Raw genomic sequence first — 23,898 nt, forward strand, 5'->3', positions numbered from 1 at the left:
TCACCATACTTTTGGGCAGCCTATGAATCCAAATAACTAAATGATTTATGGAGAAGGAATGGAAAAGAGAGATTCCAGGGGTGCTGTCTGCCTTGAAGATGGCAAGCAATAGAATCTGAAAAAAGCAGTAGAGATAGTAAGCAATTGAGTCTGAAAAAAAATCTCTGGCTCTTGGGTTTTTTTAAAGCTAGAAATGAATTTCCTGTGATGGAAAACAAGAGGGAACTATTTCTCCATCACCTATCATTTTATAGTACTCAGGACTCCAGATTTCATCTTCATAGCAGGTAAAAGTATTAGCCCCAATTGCAAAAAAGTTAACGAGGCTTGGAGAGGTTTAGTGCCTGTGGTCACCCACCTGGTACACAGTGGAGTCGCTTTGTGTTTGTTGAAACTAGGTTTTCTTCTTCATACGCAGCAGGACTAGGGCAGCAAGAATGTCTCTGAGAGAGGACGTATGAGTCTGGAGTTCATGAGAAAGAGGGAGACCAATCCACTTGGAACAGTTAATATATGATTCCCGAGCTGGAAGAGGGCAGACCGCCATTTGGGAAAGAATTGATAAAACATACAAAATGAAACAAAGTCAGAACCAGAAAGGCACCATGCAAGGTTAAAATTATGTGAATAATGATGTGCATTTGTTATTTTAATGTTTTCCAAGTGCATTTCATTTTGAATGATATACTCAGATAGCACACATGGTGAGGGATAATTGAAAAAACGTGCCGGAGAATGGCCACATTCAAAGAATAAACATACAGCTGCGAGGAGGTGAGGAGTCAAAGGGGTAAGCATATGCCCCGTCCCCCAGGGATCTCATTAGTGCATGAGTGACCATATATGTAGAGGCTAAATGAATCTCACTGTTTGCAAAGACCCACAGTAAATGAGACAATGATGAATCAATAGTAATTAGGCCAATAGGGTCTTATTGACCCAGATGTCTGAAACCAAATGCCTTGCTCTGAGATTCCTTGCAAGACAAAAGATTTATAGACATGCAATTCTAAAAAAAAAAAAAAAAATCCCTTTACTCCAAGTGCATTGACGCTATTCTGAAGTGGAATGTTGCTAGAATTAGTGTAGTCTCTTGACTTCTGGCTGGAAAGGATGTTTTTGTGGCTGCTGTTGTCCATGTGATCCCACTGGACCAGGAGCAGAGAGAGCCGGCAGGTAGAAAACTGGGGTGTTACCATATTCTTCCCAGATATGTGGTTCTGGCCCTACCTTCCATAGAGGCCTTAGAGGATCCTTTCCTAACATAGAATTTCCTATCATAGGATTATTCTAAAACAGTTTGAATATGGAGCTTTGACAAATGAGGCCTGATTGAGGATACAGAAAGCACATGGCTTCAGAATTACACAGAGAGGGTTTAAACTGGGACTCGGTTACATGTCTTCACTCCTTGAGCATCCCCTCTGTAAAGGGGAATTAGTGGTACCTGGCTCACCAGGCTGTGGTTGAAGGCTAGGTGTGCCCACAAGGAGCATCAGTTGGTGTTCCTCTGGTTGGTGAGCCTTTCCCCAGCAAGATCTTCATCTTCTAACAAGATCTAAGGCAGGAGATTTTTCCAGATGGGAATGAGGTGTCATGGCAAGAACCTAAGTGGGTGCCTGGTAGGTAGGACTGCCCTTACCTCCAGCCAGCACACATCTCGCGTGCGCGCACACACACACACACACACTCACACTCACACAACTCTCACACACAACCATGCACTTACATAGAGCAGTTTAGCTTTTCGCTATTTTCTATAGTGGAATTCCACATAAAATTTTTATTTAATAAGAATTTGAAAACGACTACCCTACTTGTTTGTTTCCTTCTTTATGCTTAGTTTAGAAAACTTTCAAGAATTTTGTGGGATCCAGAAGGACACTCACAGTATCACAAAACTAGAAGTAGAAATATCTGAGCTCTACTCCTAAAACATTTTTAAGGGTAAATAATAAATATTACCTTAGGTATCTTAGATATTAACCTCTCTTGGACATTAATCTCCTATACATTTTTCTGCCGTTATTCAAGCCACGTTTTAAACCTTTAAGGCTATAGTTTTCCAAGTACACCAGTGGGAAGTGGCATAGGTTGCCAACCCACTTTGTTCTAGAATTGTCAGTTCAAGAGAAGGAAGTACTTTTAAAGAGAAGAAGGGTCACCAACTTTAACCTTTGTGTCTTGCAGTTAAATTTTACCCAGCGAGGTAGGTATTTTATGCCCACTCTATGTGTGGGAAAACTGAAGTTCACAGAGGTTAAGTCACTGGCCCATGTAACCCAGCTAGAACCAGGTAGAACCAGGATCTGAACCCAAGGTTGCCTTGACTCCCAAGCCCATCATCTGTCTTCCTCTCAGCTGAAGAGGCTAAGAGAGGTTACCTGAATACCTCAATCTACATGTGAAGAGACTAAGGCTTAAAAAGAGAAAGAACTAATGCAGTGTCATTTGGTGGGTCTGGGTGGGAAATGAAGTTTCCTAACTCCTGATCCTAACTGCGTTCACTGCATCGTGTCACTGCCCTTTGCAAACTCCTATCCTGAGTCTGGGAACTTACATGTGTCTCCATTTGTCCTATCATTATTATTACAATTAGGAATACTGATTTTTAAAAATCTTTTACTTATGTACTGTATTGTGCAGTTTGCAAAATACTGTATCTTCACCTACGTAGTCTCCTTTGATCTTCACAATAACCCTGTGAGGAAAGTTAGGCAGGGATTATGATGGCTGTTTTTACAGATGCAAAGAGAGTGGTTCAGAAAGTTTGAATAGCTTTCTCGTGGTTACACACCGACTGTGGAGTAAAGCCTCTCTTGGATCTGGTCTTCTGATTCCAAACCTTTTCACTTTCCGCCAGGCAGGCCACCTATCCTTGGTCACAGTGCAGTATGGATTTGAGACTGTGCTACGCTGGTTTCTGTGGGTTGGGGGTAATTTCTTTGCTGAACCTTTTGGGACCCTGCTTACTCTCTGCATCTGATATGGGAAGACAAATGGTTTCTTTCTGCAGAACAATTTGCTCCCTGACCCTACCCCTCCCTTTTAAAAACAAAATCCACTTCTCTTCCAGATGCCAGAGTGTATATGCATATTTGAACAGTCACCTGGATCTGATTAAGAAGGCTCAGCCTGTGGGTTTCCTCACTGTTGATTTACATGTTTGGCCAGATTTCCATGGCAACCGGTCTCCCTTAGCAGATCTGACACTAAAGGGCATGGTAAGTAACAGTCCGTCCTTGCACGAAGGTGAAGGCGGGCCAAAGGGCTCCCAAGTTTGGAAGACGCAAAGTGAGAAGAAAGGAAAAGAGGAAAAATAAACAGAGCCAGCCAACAGCCCACTAGCTTCTTACAGATGCACTGCTGCTGTGAAGGTTCTTGCCACTCGCTCCCCAGGACGATCTGCTGAAAGTTCTCATTGTTTCTGAGCCAACCTCAAGAGCGTTAAAAGCAGTATTTCTTACACTTAGCTACTGTTGCCTGTTTGTCCCACGGAGCAACTGGAAGTCGTGAGCCCCTGCCTATGTGATTTTTCTATTTACATCAGTTTGTAGAGTCAAGTTTTCCATCTTATCTCCAGGCTGCTGAGTAAATAAGTAGTAAATATTACCACCCAGGGTCTTGCTTGCCACAGCCATCCGTCTGCCTAGGCTCCAAGTCAGGGCTGTTCAGCGATCGTGCTAACATTATGAGGATTTCAGATTAACTTCAGTAAAAGTAAAATAAACTGAATAACTATTGGGAAATAAATTCAGCAATTAGTGACTTTTAGAGTCACTTCTAGTGCAGAGATTTGGGGCTGGAGGGGCCAGGATGCACTTGGTGGGAGAGCTTAAAACCACCTGAGCCAAGAGGTAACATCTCAGTGGCCGAGCGAGATGGGGCAGCTGAGAGTAGTTTGCCCATAGAGAATCATGTCTGAGGATGGACGAAACAAGTGAAAGCCAGAGGAAAAGGGCTAACCCTCATTTCCAAGGGGCCAGGAGAGACCAAAGTTGAGAAAAGAAGCCATGAATTCAAAATCCAGGAGATGTCAAGAAGTCGAGAAGCAGAGTGTGAGGTGACTTTAAGCAGGGAGTTGGGAGTGGAGGCCGTGAGCAGGGCATGGTTTATCCTCTGCATGACAGTGGAGTAGGCCTGCTGGCTTGGAGAACTTCAGAACTTAACATGCTTTGGTATTTTTGATTAATTCTGTTGAGATTATTTAAAATATTTTTATGAGGCCAACAAAGAGACCCAATCTTTATTTTCATTACCTAGTTGACATAATCAACGTCTGCTAATAAAAGAGAGTCATAGCAAAAAGGAAAGAAAATTGGACATAGCAAAAGTGATGTCTGTCTGGAGTCCATAAAGCGGGCCCACACAACAGATAATGAGCTTGGCCTCCTATTTGGCCCACAGAAGTAGAAGAGGAATGTCCAGAGAGGGCCCTGGGACCGCAGGCTGTGGCTCTAAAGCTGTACTTTCAGATAACTGACTCTGAGTACAGAGGTTATGGGAAGAACACATTTTGTATGGGTAGAAGAATTCGTGTCTTGAATAGAGACATATATCTGAAGCCAAATAGAGTAGACACTTTAAATATTAAAGAAGTTAAGAAGCATGGTCAGATCACAGAATGACCCCCAAACCAAGCAGGTTATATCATAAGATGATCATGGCTCTAAAGTCCATGGCTTGGATCTGGAGATCTTTCCTTGGCGTCCTTCCCTTCCCTGCTAGCATCTGTTGTACCAGCTTCACTGCCCAGCATGGCAGGTGCCATGGCTTCCCAGTGGCTTCTGTCTGTTTCTTAAAACCAACTCTGACATCTGGAGACTTGAGAATTACATCATAAGGATTCCAATAAAGGTAATCCAAACACAGAGTGGAATTCCAGAGGAGCCAGTGGAATGTTTTGAAGTGTGCTTGCCTAATTAGAATAAGTATGAATAAATATGTACTCACCAAAAGAGAATTCTTGCATGGGGACATGTGCCTAATTGTATTGGAAAATCCTGATACATTTACCTTTTTAAAAGTTTATTGTTTTATAAACATACCTCATACATCACCTGATGTTTCTTAGACCGTGATTTCCCTTCATAACTCTCCTTGACTTAGCCTTACCTTTAAATAGCTGTCATTCCATGAATTTACATCACAACACTGGAAGAAAAAGATGGCCTAGATAAGATAGAAGGAAGGAAATTCTGGGCTAAAAATCCGCCTCCCCAATCTCTTTCCCTCAATCCAGTTTTGGATAACATCAAAATCATCAGCCCAACTCTCTCCCTTATCATGTTATCCTTTTGCCAGAACCTACAATGACTACTTTCTCCAGCACTCATTCAGTACATGTTCACTTGGCGCCTACTTTGTGCCCATCTCTCCAGCAGATACAGTAAAGTATAATTCTTATATTCATGGAGCATATTTTAAGGGAAGGAAGTGCCTGATAAATTGTTAAGTTTAAAAAATACATAGTGGCTAGAATTGTTAGGATAATCCCAGGAAGACAAGAACCGTGTATGATTTCTTCTTTGGCTCCTGAAACATTCTCTGGGCACATACTAAGTGCTTAATATGTACTTATTGATGATAGATAGCGAATAAAGAGGTCATCTATTGGTTTAGAAAAAATATACATACAGACAATTTGCTAATTGTAAATGGATTAGATTTAGACTCTTACTGTCCATATGATCAGTATAGAAAACCAGAACTAATGTCTGGGTAAATTAAGATAAGAAGTTCCCATTTTATTATAATTATGAGTGCATTTTTTCATCAGTTAATTATTTTGATAAATACAGACCCTATTAGTAGTTGGTGGGGGATGTAAGGGTAACTAGATACAATTCCAAACCAATTTCAGGAATATTACTGTTTTGGTGGGGAGGCAGAATATAGAAACATGCAGTGGGGATACAAAGTCAAGCCCCAGCTGCCACTCACTGTCCAGGGCTCCGCAGATGCATGGAAGATGATTGCCCAGCCTGGTCTCAGCAGGCAGGATAGCCTTCAGATGGGAGGTGACATAGACACTGAGTGAAACAGGGAAAAGGGTCTGGGACCAAGGCCTTCATAGTACCTGCAGCGTTTTAGAGGGCAGGAGAGCATGGAGTGTGAGTGGTCATGATTTTGGCTCCTTGCATCATTGTCTAACCAGTGAGAGACTACATTTAGCATTTTATCTAGGTAATTAAAAAAAAATCTTCTCTGAGAATCTCTGGATACTCCCCGTACTGCTGCTTCAGCCGCATTGCAGTCTCCCAGGTCTTTCCTCTCCCCTCCTTTGGCTCTTTTCTCTTACCCTTGTTAGACGTTCATCCATTCAGTTAATGCTCATTGAGCACCTTCTGTGTTCAGGCCTCTGTGAAGCTGAGGGAACACAAAGGAGAAAAGACACTGTACCTGGTCCAAGTTCACATAAAAGTGGTGGAGATAATATTGCATTTGGGTGTGTGTTCGTGATCATGATGCAGTATGATCCCTGTAGTACAGACATCTATACAAGGAGGAGGAGGTGCCCAATACATGTCTGTTTTGAATTTTTTTAGGTGGCCTTTGGGCAGCAAACCCTGATGCAGTCTTTCTCTGCTTCACTTGAAAATACCTGTAAAGTGAAGTGAAGATACCCCCAAAAAAGCATAAAGTCATGCTGACTTTGATAATTCAGATGACATTCAACTAGGAAAACTAGAATTGAGCCCTCAGAGAGTATGGGAAGATTTTCCAGAATCTAAAAGACCAAATGTAACTTGTTTGATAAATATGATATGTGACATACGAGCAGAGTAAACACGAGCCTTCCAAGAGTTAGTGCTTCTCCACATCCTGCTCCCTAGCTTAAAAATCCAAGGCCCCTTTAAGCCTAGAAACAGAGCAGTCATCCCTCTACTCTGCTGCTGATGGTTAGGGTGTTTTGCTTTGTTTTGTTTTGCTTTTTGGAAGTGGCCAGTTTAATTTCCCAGAACTCCTCCACAACCTAGACCTTATCTTCCCTTTCAGTTCAATCCATGAGAAACCTGCCAAGCCAAGTAGCCAGCTGGACCGGAAGTCTGATTTAGGATGAATGGTGATGCGCTGCAGTCTGAGGACCCTGAGTCAAACTCTGCTAATGGGACAGAGAGAGGGAAACCCTGTGAATTTGGAGGAAGGATGTAGTTTTGCATGTCTACTGTCTGTTCTAGGGTTAGAAAGCAGGGTAGTGGTGATCCGTCTCAGGCCAGCAGAACTCCACAAAATAAAAACTGCTAGATTCTGGGAATTGGCAACTAGCTATAGATCTGAAGAGGCAAATACGAGTTATAGTGAGTGGGGCTGAGAGTAAATCCTGTGTACTCTGTGCTGGGAAACACTGTATATGTATAGTGCTCTAGTTAAAATGAATACAAAAATAATGAAGTGAGCCCACAGGGAAAAACATGTTGCATACAAAGAAAAAGAAATACCATTTTGAACACTTAGAGAAAGGCCTCTTAAAAAATTATTTACTACTGAAACCAAAAGAGAACATTTTAAAAAATCCTTGGCATATTCAATAGGATTTTTAAAAGCACATCTCTGTGAAAGGGGGCAGAACTTTATCAGGAAAAAAAAATGAGTTCAGATGGGAAGACAATGGAATGGGAAAAAAAGAGGAAATGATAAAGGTAACTAAAAATACTAAAAATACAAGAGCAGACTTAAAACCCTCATTGAAGATTCTAATGCAAAAACACCCACATATTTTTTACTGAAGAAAATAAGATGAGAGCTGTCCTAAGATGTAGCATATATTTTAAATTTATTAGAAAAAGTTTTGAAGGTAGGGGCCATGGCATGTTTACTTTTTAATTTAAACAGTACTTAAGACAAAGATGGGCACTGAATAAATTGTCTTATGGTTAAGCAGGTATTTCAATCTTCACTTGTCAAGGGAGGAATGAATAGTGACCTGTCCAAGGTCACAAGGCCAAAAAATGGCAGAGCTTGAATGAAGACATGAATCCTGACTTTTAGAATACACACCCAATGAGGCTCCCTTAATCCACGCCGCTGGACTTCACAGAATGAACTGTGAACAATTAGCCCTCCATCAGGCACAGTTTCATACTGAATCACACTCCGCAGCCCAACCTCTGCTCCCTGTCTGACCACCAGCTTTCTCACAAGTTCTCCCTTTTCTACCCTTACTGTGCTCCCTGGATTTAAACTCTGACCCTGTCTCTTCTTGGTAATGGTTCTATTTTTCTTCCCACCCTCACTGACTCAGGTTTCAAAAGTAATCAACACTTTTGGTTTGACCTGGCTCTAAACTCTTCCCCTTTAGGTGCCTCCTTTCATAAGGAGGAACAGGGCATAATCCAGGAATCCTTCCATTAGGCTGGGCAGAATGATTTTCTTTTGTTCTGGTGAGAGTTGACTCCCTGCCGTGTGACTTGCTATTTCAGTTCTCCTTTGGTGATGCTGTACGGACCTGCAGCGCTGGGCTAAAAACAGTGGCGGTTAGGGGGTGGGCAACTTAATAGTATGCCTGGACCAAGTAGCAACCTATGTAAATATTTCTCCTTGCCGCATGATAAATGAGGCACGGAGAGGTAAGGGCTGTGCATGTGTTATTTGAAAGAAGCAGAGGCTTGGGTAATAGCAATCAGCATCAAAACATTTAACACTGGCCATTCTAAGTTCTTTAAAAACAAAACCAAAATGCTTTTTAAAGAAATATGACATGGTCACACATAAAGAGAGATGAAGCTAAATACCCACCCCCAGGAATGGTTGCATATTTTAGATAGTTTGTGCGTGTGTGATTGTTTCTATTTTGAATGGTTGATTGGGTAGCTTTTACTATAGTGAAACAGTAAAGAGAGCCCAGGATTTGAAGTCAGGCGTGTACTTGCATCCCGGCTTGAAAATGTGCCAGTTGTGTGACCTCGGAGGTTAGCTCTGGGAGGTTTGTCTGCTTATCAATAAGCAGGAGCGACATAGATTTCCTTGCAGGGTCATTGTCAGAATCCTAGAGGCCATCACATAGCAGACAGCAACTGGTTTTCACTCTGTAGCTCCTGCTTGGTGGCTGTCACTTGCATGTTACAAGATGGCCTTTGAGTCCCGGGCAGCTAGTCATGAGCCATCCATCTTACACCCAGGACTAACTGGACCTACCAGCCATGGAGGTCACCAGCCACGAACAGTCAGCTAGAGTAGCTGAACCATCACTTGGTCCATCATAGGAACCAAGTTTCATATAGGGGTAGAGATAAGTCTTCTCTGGGTCTAAGTTTTTGGCCCTCAGTTTCCTCATCAACACAGTAGGAAGCTCAACTTTGGCGCACCTTACAAAACTAAAGCACTGGTTGTTGGAATTTTAAGAGTCCTTGCCTTCTTGTATACATGACCAGTTTCTAGTCTCAAATTAATATGACCTGTTTGTTATAGTGGTGTTCTTTTTAAAAATTCTTTTCCTGAAAAGCCCACTCACAGAAATAAATTATTTCAGAGATGTAACAGGCCATGAGAACACACATATTCACCAGTGGTTGAAATGTGTTTTTGTGGCTTCATTTTGCAAGTACAAGACTATCCAGAATGGAAAGTTATTTTCTGGTTCTTTGAAGAGCTGTGATTTCTAACATAAGGCCATATGCTGCTCAAACTGCTGGAGAAGTTGAGTGCTGCTCCGACGGCTCTTCAAAGCAAGTGCAGAACAATGTGCATGTGGAAAACTGGGAGAGAGTCAGGAAAGAAGCATTATGAGATCTTAGCCAGTTCCCAGAGGACTGACTCCCAGCTAGACATGGGCATCGCTAAACAGAGTCAGATGTGGGTGGAATCAACAACTCAGATGAGTATTTGCAGGAGCTCTGTAGAAACCAGAGGCTATATGCCTGTGGCATCTTCCAAAGGGGAGCCTGATGATGGAGCTGGAAGCTCACGAGGCAGTTAAGCAGCTTTTGAGGGAAATATTTTTAAGCCTTGGAAATACACAGACTTCGACATGAGTTTGTGGATGTTTTGTTATGATTTAATGTTGTTTTATTTAGCTATTTTTTACAGATTGTGGTTGCCTATGAAAAATTGAATTCTATAAGAAAGCTTAATATCCTTAATATCATTTAACTGGTTTTCTGATAATATATTTTCTATTGAAGCAGCTAATTTACCAGCTGGTATTGTGATTTATAATAGGTGCTGTTTTTTCAGGGACCATGATGTGCCAAGCACCGTGGTAGATGCTTTCCGTGCATTATTACCAACTTTGATTATAACCCTGCAAGACAGTGTTGTTACTTCATTTAAAAGAGTGGAGAAACTGAGGGTCAGAGTGTCTAAATAATTTAATCAGAGGAGAAAAGAGCAAAAGTGGTGTTAGAACCCAGCCAGTTCAAACCAAGGTCCCTGACATTCTTGGGGAGGAAAAAAATTTAAAAATGAAAAACTAGATCTTTGTATTTTTGGCATCCCTTCTGCTTTGTTTTCAATATGTCTGTAATATTTCTCCATAATTTTAGTGTTTTTTAAAAAATTGTATTACAGATCAGGCTTTGCTTTTATCCTCTCTATGTACCCCAAATGACAAACAAAACTGGGGCTGAAGGGAACAGTGTGGACTGTGGACAGGAGCCCTTCCTGAGGTAACGTGATGGTTATGATAAAAGACTGATGAGTGAATCAGGCAAAAATCTGCCAGGAAGACCCAAGAAATTAAATAATGGGAAGGAATTAAGGCCAGAGGACCAAGGATGGGAAACAAGTTGGTGTGTAAATCCAAGACAGAGTTAGATGATAGCAAGTGTGGGCCGAGACCTTTGACCAAAATAGCTTTGGGACACTGCTGCATCTGCATATTAAAATGACTTAGGAGAAAGGGAATGAAAGAGTTACGTTAGGAGTTCAAGATTTGCAGATACTAGCTACTATATATAAAATAAACAACAAGGTCCTACTGCATAGCACAGGGAACTATATTGAATATCTTGTAATAACCTATAATGAAAAAGAATATGAAAATATATATATATATAACTGAATCACTGTGCTGCACACCAGAAATAAACACAACACTAAGTCAACTATACTTCAGTTAAAAAAATAAAAGGCCACATAGAGACATACCTTGGAGATACTGGGGGTTTAGTTCCAGACCACTGCAATAAAGTGGATCTTGGGAATTTTTTGGTTTCCCAGTGCATATAAAAATTATGTTTACATTGTGCTGTAGTCCTGTTAAGTGTGGAATAGCATTGTGTCTAAAAAATAATTAAACATTAAAAAGTAGCATTACTTAAGAAATACTGCTTTTAGAAAAATGGGACCAGTAGATTTGCTCAGTGCAGAGTTGGCAGAGACCTTGGATATGTAAGAAACATAGTATCTGGGAAGCCCAATAAAATGGGGAAAAAATGACTTAGAGCATCAGAAGCAGGGCAGACAAAGGTGTGAAGGGCCTGGCACATCTGGGAAGCAGCAAATGGACTGTTCTGTGGTGGGGAGTTCACCAACAGAATAAGGTTGCAAGGGAGGATGGCAGTCCATCATCTAGTCATCATATATGTATTATTTGTCTGTTGCTGCTGTAATAAATTATCACAGACGTAGAGGCTTAAATTAATGATCTCACAGTTCTGTAGGTCAGAAGCCCAGGCTGGTTTAGCTGGTTTCTCTGCTCCTGTTTTCACAAGACCAGAACCAATGGCTTTTATCTGGAGGCTCTGGAAATAATCTGCTGCCACACTTCTTCTAGTCATTGGTCAAATGCAACTCCATGCAGTTGTAGGATGGAGGTGCCTGTTTCCTGGCTGACTGTCAGCCAGGGATCCTTAGCTTCAAGAGGCCACCCGCATTCCTGGGCTCAGTGCCCTCTTCCTCCATCTTCAAAGCCAGCAATGGCATATCAAGCCCTTCCTAAATCTCTCTGATTTCCACCTCTAGCTCATCTCTCCAGCCTTACTCTTCTACTGTATCTCTTGACTGACTCTTCTGCCTTCCTCTTCTGCTTTTAAGAGCCCATGTGATTACACTGGGCCAAACTGGATAATCCAGGATAATCTCCCTATTTTAAGGTCCACTGGCTAGTAACTAGTTTCATCTGCAAAGTCCCTTCACAACAGTGCCTCGATTAGTGTTTGACTGAATATTCAAGGGATGGAATCTTGGGGGAATGTCTTTAGAATTCTGTCTACCACATTGTGTTAACACATTTATGTACATTTCCCATATCTGGCTATGGGAGAACCATGCTTGCTTATTATTTCCTTCCATAGATGGCTTCCCAGGAGTAATTTTGTCTCACTTAAAGAATAGGTGTGTTTTGTTTGTCATGAAAGAAAGGCTATGTCATCCGTTATGTGTCCCTTTTTTGCCAAAACTACTAACAAGCTCGAGTTAAATTTAGTGTTCATTTACACTGATTGTCTCATTCTCAGTTTCTGAAGAAAAGAAGCTATCTTCTCTTTGCTTCCCTATGATTTCTGAACTCCGAAGGCTCTAGAAATTTAGAAATGGGCCCATGATATCTTTCTGCTTGAATATCAATACTTTGGGGGAAGTTCCCATGAACGTATACTGGGATTAAGGAAGCTAAATCCGATGATACTGTACCCCTCCTCTCTTATGGGTTCTTACTCACTGAGAAGAATATCAGAACCAGTTACATTGTCAATGGTATTGTACAGAGCACTGGGGTTCCTAATAAATTAATAAGTGAATGCATCTTATATAAAAAGTCATATTCCTCCCCTACCCTTGTCACGGTTTATCCACATCTGACTTTCACAAGCCTCCTGTGGATGGACTTGGGTTTGCAAAGCAGACACATAACCGACCACGTGGAGGACCCTGGTCTGACTCATATCACATTGAGAGCAAGCGAGAGGTGGCCTTCCTTCTGGATTGGCTCTGGAAGAGAGCTCTAAGCTGTGGCCCAATCGATTTTCCCAGTAGACCAACAACAGAGATGCTGTTGAGGTCAGGCCAGTTTGGGAGAAGAGAGAGAGAGACCATTTATGACCAGTGATCTTTCCACAGAACCACTGTAGCCATGGGGCTGGTTGCTCACGTCGGGTGTTCAGCTGAGGGGACTTAGAGCAGGGTTGAAATCCTGATTACTCTGCTCCTTTGTATAATGCACTCTTCCTGATGGAATGCCTTTTGTATTTAGTCCCCCTGGAGGGAGCACTGTTTTCTGATTCACACACAGACTCCATATAAGCGACAGGGTCACTACTTTTACCCCAGTCTCATATAAGCCACTCCTCTGATGAGGAAGGGGGAGTGTGGAGTCTGGGGCTAGGGGAGGAGCATGGAGGAAACAACTGGAAGTGACGGCCCAGTGTTCTTCCCCCTCCGGGCATGGAGGAAATATACCTCCCCCAGCCCCGGGGGATGTCTGAAGGGCCGAGGTGGTAAACACTGCCCTCTCATAATTGTATACTTTGACAGAGACGGATCAGATGTTAAGAGAGAGAGTGGTGTGCAAAAGGAAAAAAGGGCATGGAAGTATCACTAACTCACATGTGCAACAAATATTAACTTAGTGTGCCAGGCACTGTGGCAGGCATGGGAGAGAGTGTGGTGAGTGGCACAGTCTGTCAGAACACCTCGGTCTGGCCTCCAAGCTCTGAGTTCTCTCTTAGGCAAGTTGTTTTCTCCCCCGTGAAATGCACGTCTGTGATATCAGCTTTGTTCATGTACTCCTCATTTCAGCATTCTTACTGTATGTTTAGGTCTCCGGGGAACTTCCTGAAGGATGCTCCTTCACAGGGTTACTGGCTGGGGGACGTGCACCCCTAGGGTTCCTTTCCTGTCTCCATTCAAGCCAGTCAGTGCTCCTGTGGGTTACAGCCAGAGCCATTGTTCTCACTGAGTGGCCCAATTATTTGTCAAGAAGGACTATCAGCAGGCAGCTCTGCTGAATTCAGGAACACCCCTTTCACAGACTTAGATGAGTGATAGAACAGCTGGCGCATGGGGTGCCAAGTGAGGACGGGTAAGAGCAGACCCTGGAGCGTAAGCCAGGCTGAGCCTGGGAAGATGCACGGAAGGCAGCGAAGGTGCTTCTGCTTCAAAAGGAGGGTGACAGGGAGAATTTTTCACAGGGAATAACAGGATCAAATTTGCTGTGGGAAATAAGCACTAGCCCTTTTAGAGAGGAGTGAGCACCTTTAGAAACAGGGAGATTTGCTCAGGAGCTGCTTCAGCAATCAGGAAGGTCGGAATGGAGGCCTGAATTAAGGAGGTGAGTGACAGTGAGGACGAAGAGAAAGTGATGGATTCAAAAAAGATTTGGGAGCCCAAATAGACAAAACTTGGAGACTGATTAAATACAAGAAGAGAGAGAAAAGTCAGGGAAAAGTTCTCCCAGGTTTCTGGTGTCTGCCCTGCAACAGGCCAAGACTAGCCCCTTCATCCTGGCTGGGGGTGGAATCTGGAGAGAATAGTAAATGGGGCTGAGGCAATGAAGGACAGGGATCTGGGTGGACCACAAGGCTGCCCTGTTTTAGTGCAGGCTGCGTGTTGCCACCTCATCAAACTCAGGACCGTATATGCTATAGGCCCTGAGAAAGTGTATGTTATGTGAACTAATTTTGTAGTGAACATCTAAAGTGAACTCTGGCATGGATGCCCACAAACTTCAGACTAGGCTTGAAGAAACCAGCAGTCTTCACCCTCTAGAAATGTCCCAAGAGAACGCCTTGATGAACGGGAGATGTGAAAGGGAGACTGTGCCTATGTCTTGAAACTACCCAAACCCAGCATCCTGTTCAGTTCTGGAATCTCCCAGAAATGGACTTACTCCATATAAGCACATGGTTCCGATTGACTTTAATGGGATTCCCTTGCAAAAACCACAGATTCTAAATTATCCCCTAGTAAGTATAACCTTTATAGGAGGCATGTTATTTCACTCTGAATCCCCCCTGGATGCTATTTCACTGAATTCTGACAGTAGCAGAGCTCAGACTAAGTTCTTTTACTCGAATACCCACTGCTACATGTTAATTTCTGTAAGCCAAAGAAAATAGGTGTTTGTTGTAAGGGAACATTGTTTTTAAAGAAGAAGAAAGCTATTTAATTCCGCACTAAGAAATATCAAACACAATCTCCTTATAGTATTTGTTTTGTCTTTGTTTAATCCACGGCAAGGCATTTTCTTTGGGGGAAGAAGGGGTAGTTTTTCCCAGGTCTGGAGATTAAACAATTTAGGAGTCATTTCACGTTCAGCTCACAGAAAGGGGATTTGCATATGAACTTGTTTCGGCAAGAAAACACATCTGAACGTGTTTCATGGGAACCATCTCTAACCATGGCGGCTCCTTTGACCATCTCCTTCTTTTTTTTTCCTTCATCCCTACAGGTCACTGGCTTGAAACTGTCTCAGGACCTCGACGATCTTGCCATTCTCTACCTGGCCACCATTCAAGCCATTGCTGTAAGACATTTTAATGCCATTTTTAAAGAGACTTTGGTCTATCAGTAAACTTTAGACCACATGCTCCCCAAGATGCAGCATATGCTTTTGTGACAGATTCTTCCTTAAAAGGGAGCTCACCAAAATAGGTGCTTGTCTGTCCAGAAGGAAATCCTGGTGAAGGTCTTCACCTGCTTAATTAATAACCTCACCTGGCTGGAAGCTAGACAGAGTTAAAAGTCTTTGAACATCGTACTTATCATTTATCTATTTGTCTTCTAAGCTCAGTTGAACAGAAGCAAGCCAGCAGGTGCCATATGTGCTTGCGTTAAGGAAAGCTGGTGTTAAGAATGTCCAAAGTTACAAAACACACGATGTTGTTCACTTTGTAAGAGGATCCATTAGGGGATTCCTTTAAATAGTAAGCTTCCTTAACATGAAAAGTTTTGTTTTAGATAATTAGCTGCTTAAATAGAGAGGTTTGGATAGTTAGGGAGGGAGAAAGGGGAGAATTTTAAAGTGTTCGGAGCTCCTAAACTGAAGATCAATCAAAAATGAAAAAAAATTCCTGAAGCTCAAACATGATTATAAAGCATCATTAATTTGGCCAGGATTGTCTCACAGAGGTCCCCTTGCTGGTAAGAACACCACAGCAGAAGTCCAAGAATGTAGAAATGAGGTTCAGCTTAATGCAGGCCAGGGAGTGGGGAGGGTGGGAGCAGAGGGAAGCCAGCTACATTTTCCCAAATACCACACTCTTGGAAAATCAACTTTGTATGTAATGGGCCATACATGTATTAAAAGCGATCATATTTATTCTGTCTATTGTTTTAATGACCTTTGTAATACCACGGAGGGAAGGCAATTTAAGACAGATTTTTGAATAAGGCTGTATGGTGGAGTCAATTGAATTGTGAGGGAGTTCAGTCTGTTTTGCAAAAGTATCTGGGTGTTCTGATCTTTTAGTGCCTTTGTGCATTTTAATGTGCACTTTAACGAAGCATTCTGATAACACATATTTTCCCATACTGTTCAACTTGAAAGAAAATGTGTTTCGTTGACACTGAATATTGCCCTTATATCTATTTGTTGTTAAGTTAGAGTTAAGCAAATTCTTCTCTCTAGTAATACCTATGGTTGAAATTTTGTAAGCATAGAATGAAATTAAAGAGCTGTTGTAATGAAGTTAACTTGGGACTGTGCAAAACCCTCTGTGAAGTGAAATTCTCTCATGACCAAGCTTAATTGAAAGACCTGTCAAACACCCAGTTTATCCATAGCCTGTTCAGCTATAGTTTTCTTTACAGAATAGACCCTTAAAAAGTACTATTTGCATTTGAAGTCTCTCCATTTGCATTTGGTTCTGTACATCCCCAGTGGAATAGCCTAATTTTAATTTAAATTTCTCTGTGAAAACATTTTTTCCAGAAAGGTGAGCACAAAATCACTGTAGCACAAAGCCCTTTGGTGGGGCATTTAAGGAGGGTGGAGTGTTTCCCAGAGTGGAGTCTGGAACACCGAAAGAGAATGCCCTGGAACTAACCGCCAGCCCGAGTGGGAAATTCCGGCCGACAATGCCACCATCGGGGAGAGACAGGCGTCACAGCCCCTCGCGCGGGAGTGCCTCTTGTTCCCATCCTCTCTTGCCTTTTCCCAGGGAGTGCGCTTTGTGTTACTCTTGTCTCAGGGCTGCTAATCACAGGAGCCCCCAGGTCTCTGGTTTTAGAAATATCAGAAATACCCATTTTGCATGGGGTTTCCATGCATATTGGGAGGCGGCTTCCCCTCCTTGAAAGTAGACTGTGTGGCTTTAGGCAAATTATCAAGTTGTAGAACTCCTGAAGGGGGGTACCAATATGCAGTTTTGGGGATTTTCATAAAGTTAGAGATGACAGTAAAGAGCATAGCAGAGTGCCTAGCATATAGCTAATAACCAGATTAGCTCTCATTTCCAAATGCCTTCCATGTACTGGACACTTCTACAAGCTTTACATGCACTGTCTACAGCAGCAGCCTTGCAAGGTGGATATTACTGTACTTCAGCAAGTCTAAGACCACATTTTAAATTTTTTTGCATGTTAACATTTTGGATAACCCATAGAGTTATCAAATGAAAAATACGGTGTTATTATTCCCATTTAAAAAATGAGAATTGAGTCATAGGAAAGTTAGATACAGATTTTATTTAAGAAATAGGTGAAATGCCTGAATGCCATACTAGTTTTTGTTTTTATTTTCTTCATTTTTGTTTTTTAATTCAAAAGTCATGCTCTGAGCTACTGCAGATTCATGCCCCTAGAGTGGACTAGGGTTACCCAGAATCCACAGATACCGAATGGTCCGTGGTGGGTATAAAGGCATTCACAGAGCTCCTGAAATTACTTATCATACTATTTTATATATGACTTTTTTTCTGGGAAGGTCAGTAGGTTTTATCATATTCTCAAGAGGGTTCATGACCCCCCAAAAGCTTAAGAAGGAACATCTGGGGATAATCAGCCGTATTCAATAAGCAGGATCTGGCCTTATACAGTACAACATGTTTTAACTTTTTTTTTTTTTTAACACACTACATCTGTCGATTATCTTTGGAGGCCCAAGTTTTACCTAATCCATATTCTTACCAGATTCACTAATGGCTTCAACAAACCTGAAGACCTCTGGGCTGGAAATACTTGGTTCTGCTCCTAAACTGCCCTTGTGCCTCATCATTTACTCCTCGGCATTCAGGGTTTCCTGCCCTCTGTCCCCCAGATCACCCTTTGACCTCTCCGTCTCCCAGAGGCACCCACTTTCTTCAGGAGAGACAGCTCTTGGGGGTCAGGGAAGCAACTTGAGGATCTCCTAAACCCTCTTCCTTGACTTTGGTTAAGCCTTTGATACTGCATGCCCTCAAGCTGACCTTTCTTCTCCTCCTCTGCACTTGGAGCCATCTTTCCAGCACCACTGTCCCACCTTCACTAAATCTGTGATACTGGCCCTCATCTCTTCAGCCCAAACCCCACCTTCCTGGTGGTTGCACCATCCCTGGCCTCCCAAATCCCTGATCTCATCTCCCTTGACCTTCTCCTCCCTCTGTTTTCAGCCATTCACTCCCACGTCTACACCTGGGACTTCGTCACCGGCCGGAGTTTTTAACTCTCTAAACATTTCAAGGGCTCTCTTGCCACCAGAAAACCCTCTCCCTCATTTCCCCCCAGGGCAGCTTTCTCAAACAGTTCATCTTTTTGTTTTTAATCCTTATCTCCAATAAATGATGGTTTGTGGAGTTTGAGTTTTTGAACTTCCTAATAAATTATGATTTTAGCTACTTGAATATCCTAGCTAAAAATAATGACTTGTAAGTTAAGATTCACCTCAGTGACCCTACAGTAGTGTTCTTTGTCAAGCATTAACGATTTTTACTGAGTTTAGTGAACTGAACACGACAAGGAGGAAGATAACACATTTGAGGAAGATAGGAAGACATGGGCTGAAATGAAAATCTGGTGAAGCCCTGAGCCAACAAGAGCATGTGGTTTCTGCATCATCCCAGGTCACTAAGGACTGACTGGGAATGGAAGCCTCCTTAGTAGAACCACTACTTGGCTTCGGGTGATAACAAAGGTCATTTTAGCCCTTTACCAGCCTGAAGTCTTGTGTCTTTGTGCAATTAGAGCCCCCTTTCCGTGTTTCTGCTGCTGAGTCTGTTGGTGCCATTTCCAAGGAACAAACTCCTTTAGTTCCTATTTAGGGAAGGAAAGCTGACTCAGAGATCACCGGCTGTTATTTTCAGAGCAGAGTTGCCAATCACTCCATTCCCGGTGTCTCATAGAGGAGCTGGGCCATAACTGACACTCATCAATTATTTGTTTGAATGAACAGTGTTAATAAGAACTGTGTTGACATCGTCAACATTGTATAACTCCTGATTGAAGCAAATGCTGTGATAATTAAGAAGACTTGGGCATCAGGCAGGCCCGGGTTGAAATTCCCTCTCTGCGACTTACTTAATGGTGTCATCCTAGACAACGTAATCTCCATGAATCCCAGCTTTCTGAGATAGTGTATGCAGCGCTCTCAGTGCCCTGTTTAGCGCTGGGTAAACACTCAGTGAAAGTTCCAGATCCTTTACCTTGGCTACCCTACTGATGCTTTCTTCTGTTTTTCCCTTTAAGTTCGGGACGCGCCTCATTATAGAGGCCATGGAGGCTGCAGGGCACTCGATCAGCACACTTTTCCTGTGTGGGGGCCTCAGCAAGAATCCTCTTTTTGTGAAAATGCACGCGGACATTACTGGTAAGTCTAAAGAGAAGAGAAGTCCACATAGGGTTGGCAGCAAATGGGCATGGCCAAGATCTAGACACGGTTGAGAACAGGACAGTAGAGGGGGTGTGACAGATTATTTTGAATATTTATGTTAAAATGTTTTTTTTTTCCTTAAGATAACTCTTGTAGTTGTAATGGGGAAAGGACTTGTATGTATATCCAACTATAAGAAATGAGACAAGGGAGGTTAGCAAAGGCTAGATCTTAATTCAAGCATTTACTCAACAGTTTTCAGTGCCTCTTCTGATCCCTGCATTATGGGCAATATTGAAGATACAGAGATGAAAAGACATGATTCCTGCCCCCAGGGAGCTCAAGGTCTATTGAAGAGGGTAGACAGCAAACAGACACGTCAAATCTAGTGTGGCAAGAGCTCCAAGTGAGAAAAGCACATGGTGCTATGGAAGCACAGTGGGCTACCATGCCCTGGTTTGCACCTGTGATGGGTCAGGGCAAGGGACTGGAGTAAGTGATAGGGAAACTGTCTTGAAGAAGAATGGCCGCAGCCAGCCACTGTGGAAACTGTGGGTTTCTGGCTGCAGATGGGAATCTGAGCCCTAAGACCCCCAAGATCCTGTGATTCCTTCTCAGCTTATCAGAATCAGGGATCATGACACAGATGGAGAGAATCCAGGCTAATGGGCTGATCCCTCTGTGATATGAACAGACAAAAACAGGGCAAGATCTGTAGTGCAGACCCCTGGGCCTCAAGGAAGGTGCCCTAGTGGCAAGAGGCTTGCTGGTGTCCCAGAGCCTGGCCTGGATTTCTGTCCTTCTGACCTGGTACCCTCACGCCTCTTGCTCCTTTCTCTCCCGGTATCTCCTAGGAACTGATCTTCCCCCACAACTCCATCCCAAGATGGCCAGGTACTAGGACAGGGCAAGGAGAGGAAAGTAGGGGAGGATTGGACCCTGCTTACAGCCCCAGTTCCAGTCTCATCTGAGCCCCTTCTGCATTGACCTCCATTCATCATCATCTCCTGCTGTACCCTGTCCCCTGGATTCCTTCCCTCTGGCAGCTGAGTGGGTCAAGGTTTCTGCCCCTGACTCTGCCTCCTCGTATCTCCCTTCCCCGTCGAGGTCATGCAGATCCCTGCAGGTGACAGCTTCTCCAAGTGTGATGGGCATAGTTGACCCCTGCACACTGTGAGATTATCCCTATCGTAGAAATGGGTAGAGTGAGGCACAAGTCATAGAACAGTATAAAAAAAGCACACAGCCTAAGTGTAAATATATAAAAATAAGTATAGAAATTACTGCTGTTAACCAAGCTCCCACTCTGTGTTGCTGTGAGTCACTCTATTTACATTTAATCTTTATACACTACCAAAAGGTAGCAATCAGTGCCCCTGTTTTACAGACAAGGAAACTGAGGATTAGGAAGGTGAGTTAAATTGACTGTCCAAGGTCAAACATCCAGTAGGGGCAGGACCAGGATTGGACCAGGTGTGTCCAGGCCCTGCAGGCCCTACCCTGTGTTGCTGACGCAGGTTGCTTTTCTGTTCAGTTTGTAACCATTTGATGATTATTCCTTTTTTCTAAAGTGTCCAGAGCGTATGGAAGCAGGCCATTCTGAGGCAGAAAGAGGGAAGACATAAAATGGAACCCAGATCACCTTATGATTTTCCCCAGGAGAAAAACCATAACTCCATTTTATCTAGAAGTCAGCTAGCTTGTTCAAATACAGTTCAGACTTAATCCATGAGTGACTTTCCAATTTCCAGCCTCCAGGTAGCTGCCAAGACTCCCTTCCTGGATTCAGGAGGGGAGATAAATTCAACCTTGGCTAACACCTCCCCCGAGGGAATGGAAAACAGGGCCCCTGACAGAAGGGCAGCCTGCGCATCCCCAGGCCCTGGCACCGCAGCTCCAGCCTTCACGAACATGAGTTCTCTTCCAGGCCTTAAACCCCCGAGCTGACTCATAAGCCGGGGTGCAGCGGCTTCATAGAAAGTTCTGCTTTGGAAACTGTTCTCATTCAGGCTGTTAAATGAAAAGGCTCTTGATCGTTATTTGGATCCCGATGGAAACTGGACCCTTTGTCTCTGACTATGGACGAGTTACAGTTCCCGACAAAGGGACCTTTTCTTTGGCCTGAAATTCCTCTGCCTTGGGAAGCCTGTGATTGACAAGTGATGGCAAAGTGCATCTGCCTTCAAATGCTTTGGGTTCTGCTCAGCTCATTAATGCGGCAGATAAAATAGTTCACATTCCAGGCGAGGCTGCCTTCTTCCTCTCCTTCACCCAACACGCTGAGAAAGGAACACATTTGCATTGGTTTCTGTGAAAGACACGTCCACAAGCAGTGGGTGTGTAGGTAGAGTGTTTGTTGCCTTTAAACATTGTCATTGCTTTAGTTTTCCTGCCAGGAAAGCCATAGAAAGAACCATAGACCTGGTCCATGATTCTCAGGAATACATGAGAAAGACACAATGGAATTTGGAAGATTCTTTGGAGATAGTGTAGGGTAAGGGAAGGGACCAGCTCTGTGACTTTGGGCAGGTTGCTTTACCTCTCTGAGCCTCATTTCCCTCTTCTGAAAAGTAGAAATAATATTACTTACCCCATATAAATCATGCCGAGAAATAAATATTCACGAGTTTGGGAGCACCAATCTCTGTACTTAGCTCAAAATAGGTGTTCAATAAATGTTAGTTCACTTTTTCCCTTAAGGCAGCCCCACAGCAAAAAGAGGTGCATTTGAGAAAAAAAAAATTTAATATTTTGTAAGCAAATCTTTGCCATTTGGGGAAGAGTCTGCTCCTGCCTCATGCAATCAGGGAGAGTGGGGCTTGGCCAACTTGAGGAATGTTCTCTCTACGTGAGGAGGAAGAGCCTCCTTGTACCCTGGGCATTTAGTTAACTGTGGTTTCAAGAAATACTTGGTGTGTACTAAGTAATTGTAGGTTTTCCCCACTGACTTGGGACTAAATGTTCCTCCCTCTAAATTTTGGTTTTTTTTAGGATTCTGGCAATTTCAGGACGGGTTTCCCTCTTCTTCACTGTTTCAATCATTTGCTGTTTCATTTATTCATTCCAAAGCCTTCTCTGAGAACTCCAGCCTACCAAGTGCTGAGCTTGGCATGGGCGCCCACGGAAGAACAATAACGTCCTGCTAAGAGGGTCATTACAAATAGAAAAAGCACTCTTGGAGCCCTGACCGCTGTCCAGAGAGGACAGGGGACCCAGAGGACATTGGTGTCAGTATGAGTCAGACCCAGGCAGAGAACGGATGACACACTCAAATTGGATTAACTGGAGAGAAGTCGAATAAAGGGTCTATTTACAGAGGTGTGGGCAGGGTTTAGAGAAACCCCGGCCGCCAAGCACTAACCATCCTGAGCCTGAGAGACTTCGTGAAGAGGGCCGCCTGACTGGAAACGAGCTCAGTCTAGGACGCAGCCAGAGAGCCGGGGGGTTACAGACGGGGTCCACACAGACCAGCGTCCCAGGACCCAGAACAGGTTGTAGGGGTGGGGAGGGAGGAGGTGAGGCTGACCCAAGGGGCAAATGGAAGCAGAGAGTTGGTTCCACCTGTGGTAACAGGGGTGAAGAGAGGCGTTGGAGATAAGGTAAACATTAAGAATCATAACAGCTAATGCTAAGTTAGGGCCTCCTCTAGGCCGAGCACTGTTTCAAGTGCCTTATTTACAATAGCACTTTTAATCCTCACAGCAACTCTGTGAGATGAGTGGAATTTTCACCTCATTTTGCAGGTAGGAAAACTGAGGCACAGAGAGGTTAAGTAACTTGCCTAGGATCACACAGCTAAGTCAGCAAGGAAGGCAAAATGCAAACCCAGGCAGCCTGACTCCAGAGCACCTTGGGCTGCAACTGGAGATGTGTTGAGGGGCCCATCTGGTTCCTCCCTGCTCAGACCAATGAGGCTTTGATGGGGGAGGAGGGCTGGGAACTGTCTGAGGAACATGGGGGTGCTGTCTTCTAAAAAGTCCCAGATCCAAGGGGTGGTCACAGTGTCTCTCCTGATGTGACCAGCACAGCCCTTCAGTGGGGCCTGGGGTCTCTCCTGCCACTCTGGATGGTTGATGGGCACCTGCCCTATTCTTTTCCCACTGTCCCACTTTCCAGCCCAGGTGAATCATTGAGATCCATCCTCACAGTAGCGGCTGCCATTCTCAAGGGTTATCATAGGCCAGAAAATGTGTTGAGCCCCATATGTGCCCTTTCTCATTAATCTTCACAGCAAA

General features: G+C 43.4%; 1 protein-coding gene across 1 annotated transcript in view; it reads left to right on the plus strand.

Annotated features, from left to right (window-relative positions):
- FGGY (FGGY carbohydrate kinase domain containing) overlaps positions 1 to 23,898 on the plus strand; it is a 300,360-nt gene that overhangs the window by 264,257 nt on the left and 12,205 nt on the right. The window contains 3 exon segments of the mRNA XM_032494401.1: positions 3,077 to 3,224; positions 15,329 to 15,403; positions 19,540 to 19,660. Coding sequence (XP_032350292.1) covers positions 3,077 to 3,224; positions 15,329 to 15,403; positions 19,540 to 19,660 — 344 coding nt within the window.

Source organism: Camelus ferus, chromosome 13, assembly GCF_009834535.1.
Source record: "Camelus ferus isolate YT-003-E chromosome 13, BCGSAC_Cfer_1.0, whole genome shotgun sequence".
Taxonomy (NCBI): Eukaryota; Metazoa; Chordata; class Mammalia; order Artiodactyla; family Camelidae; genus Camelus; species Camelus ferus.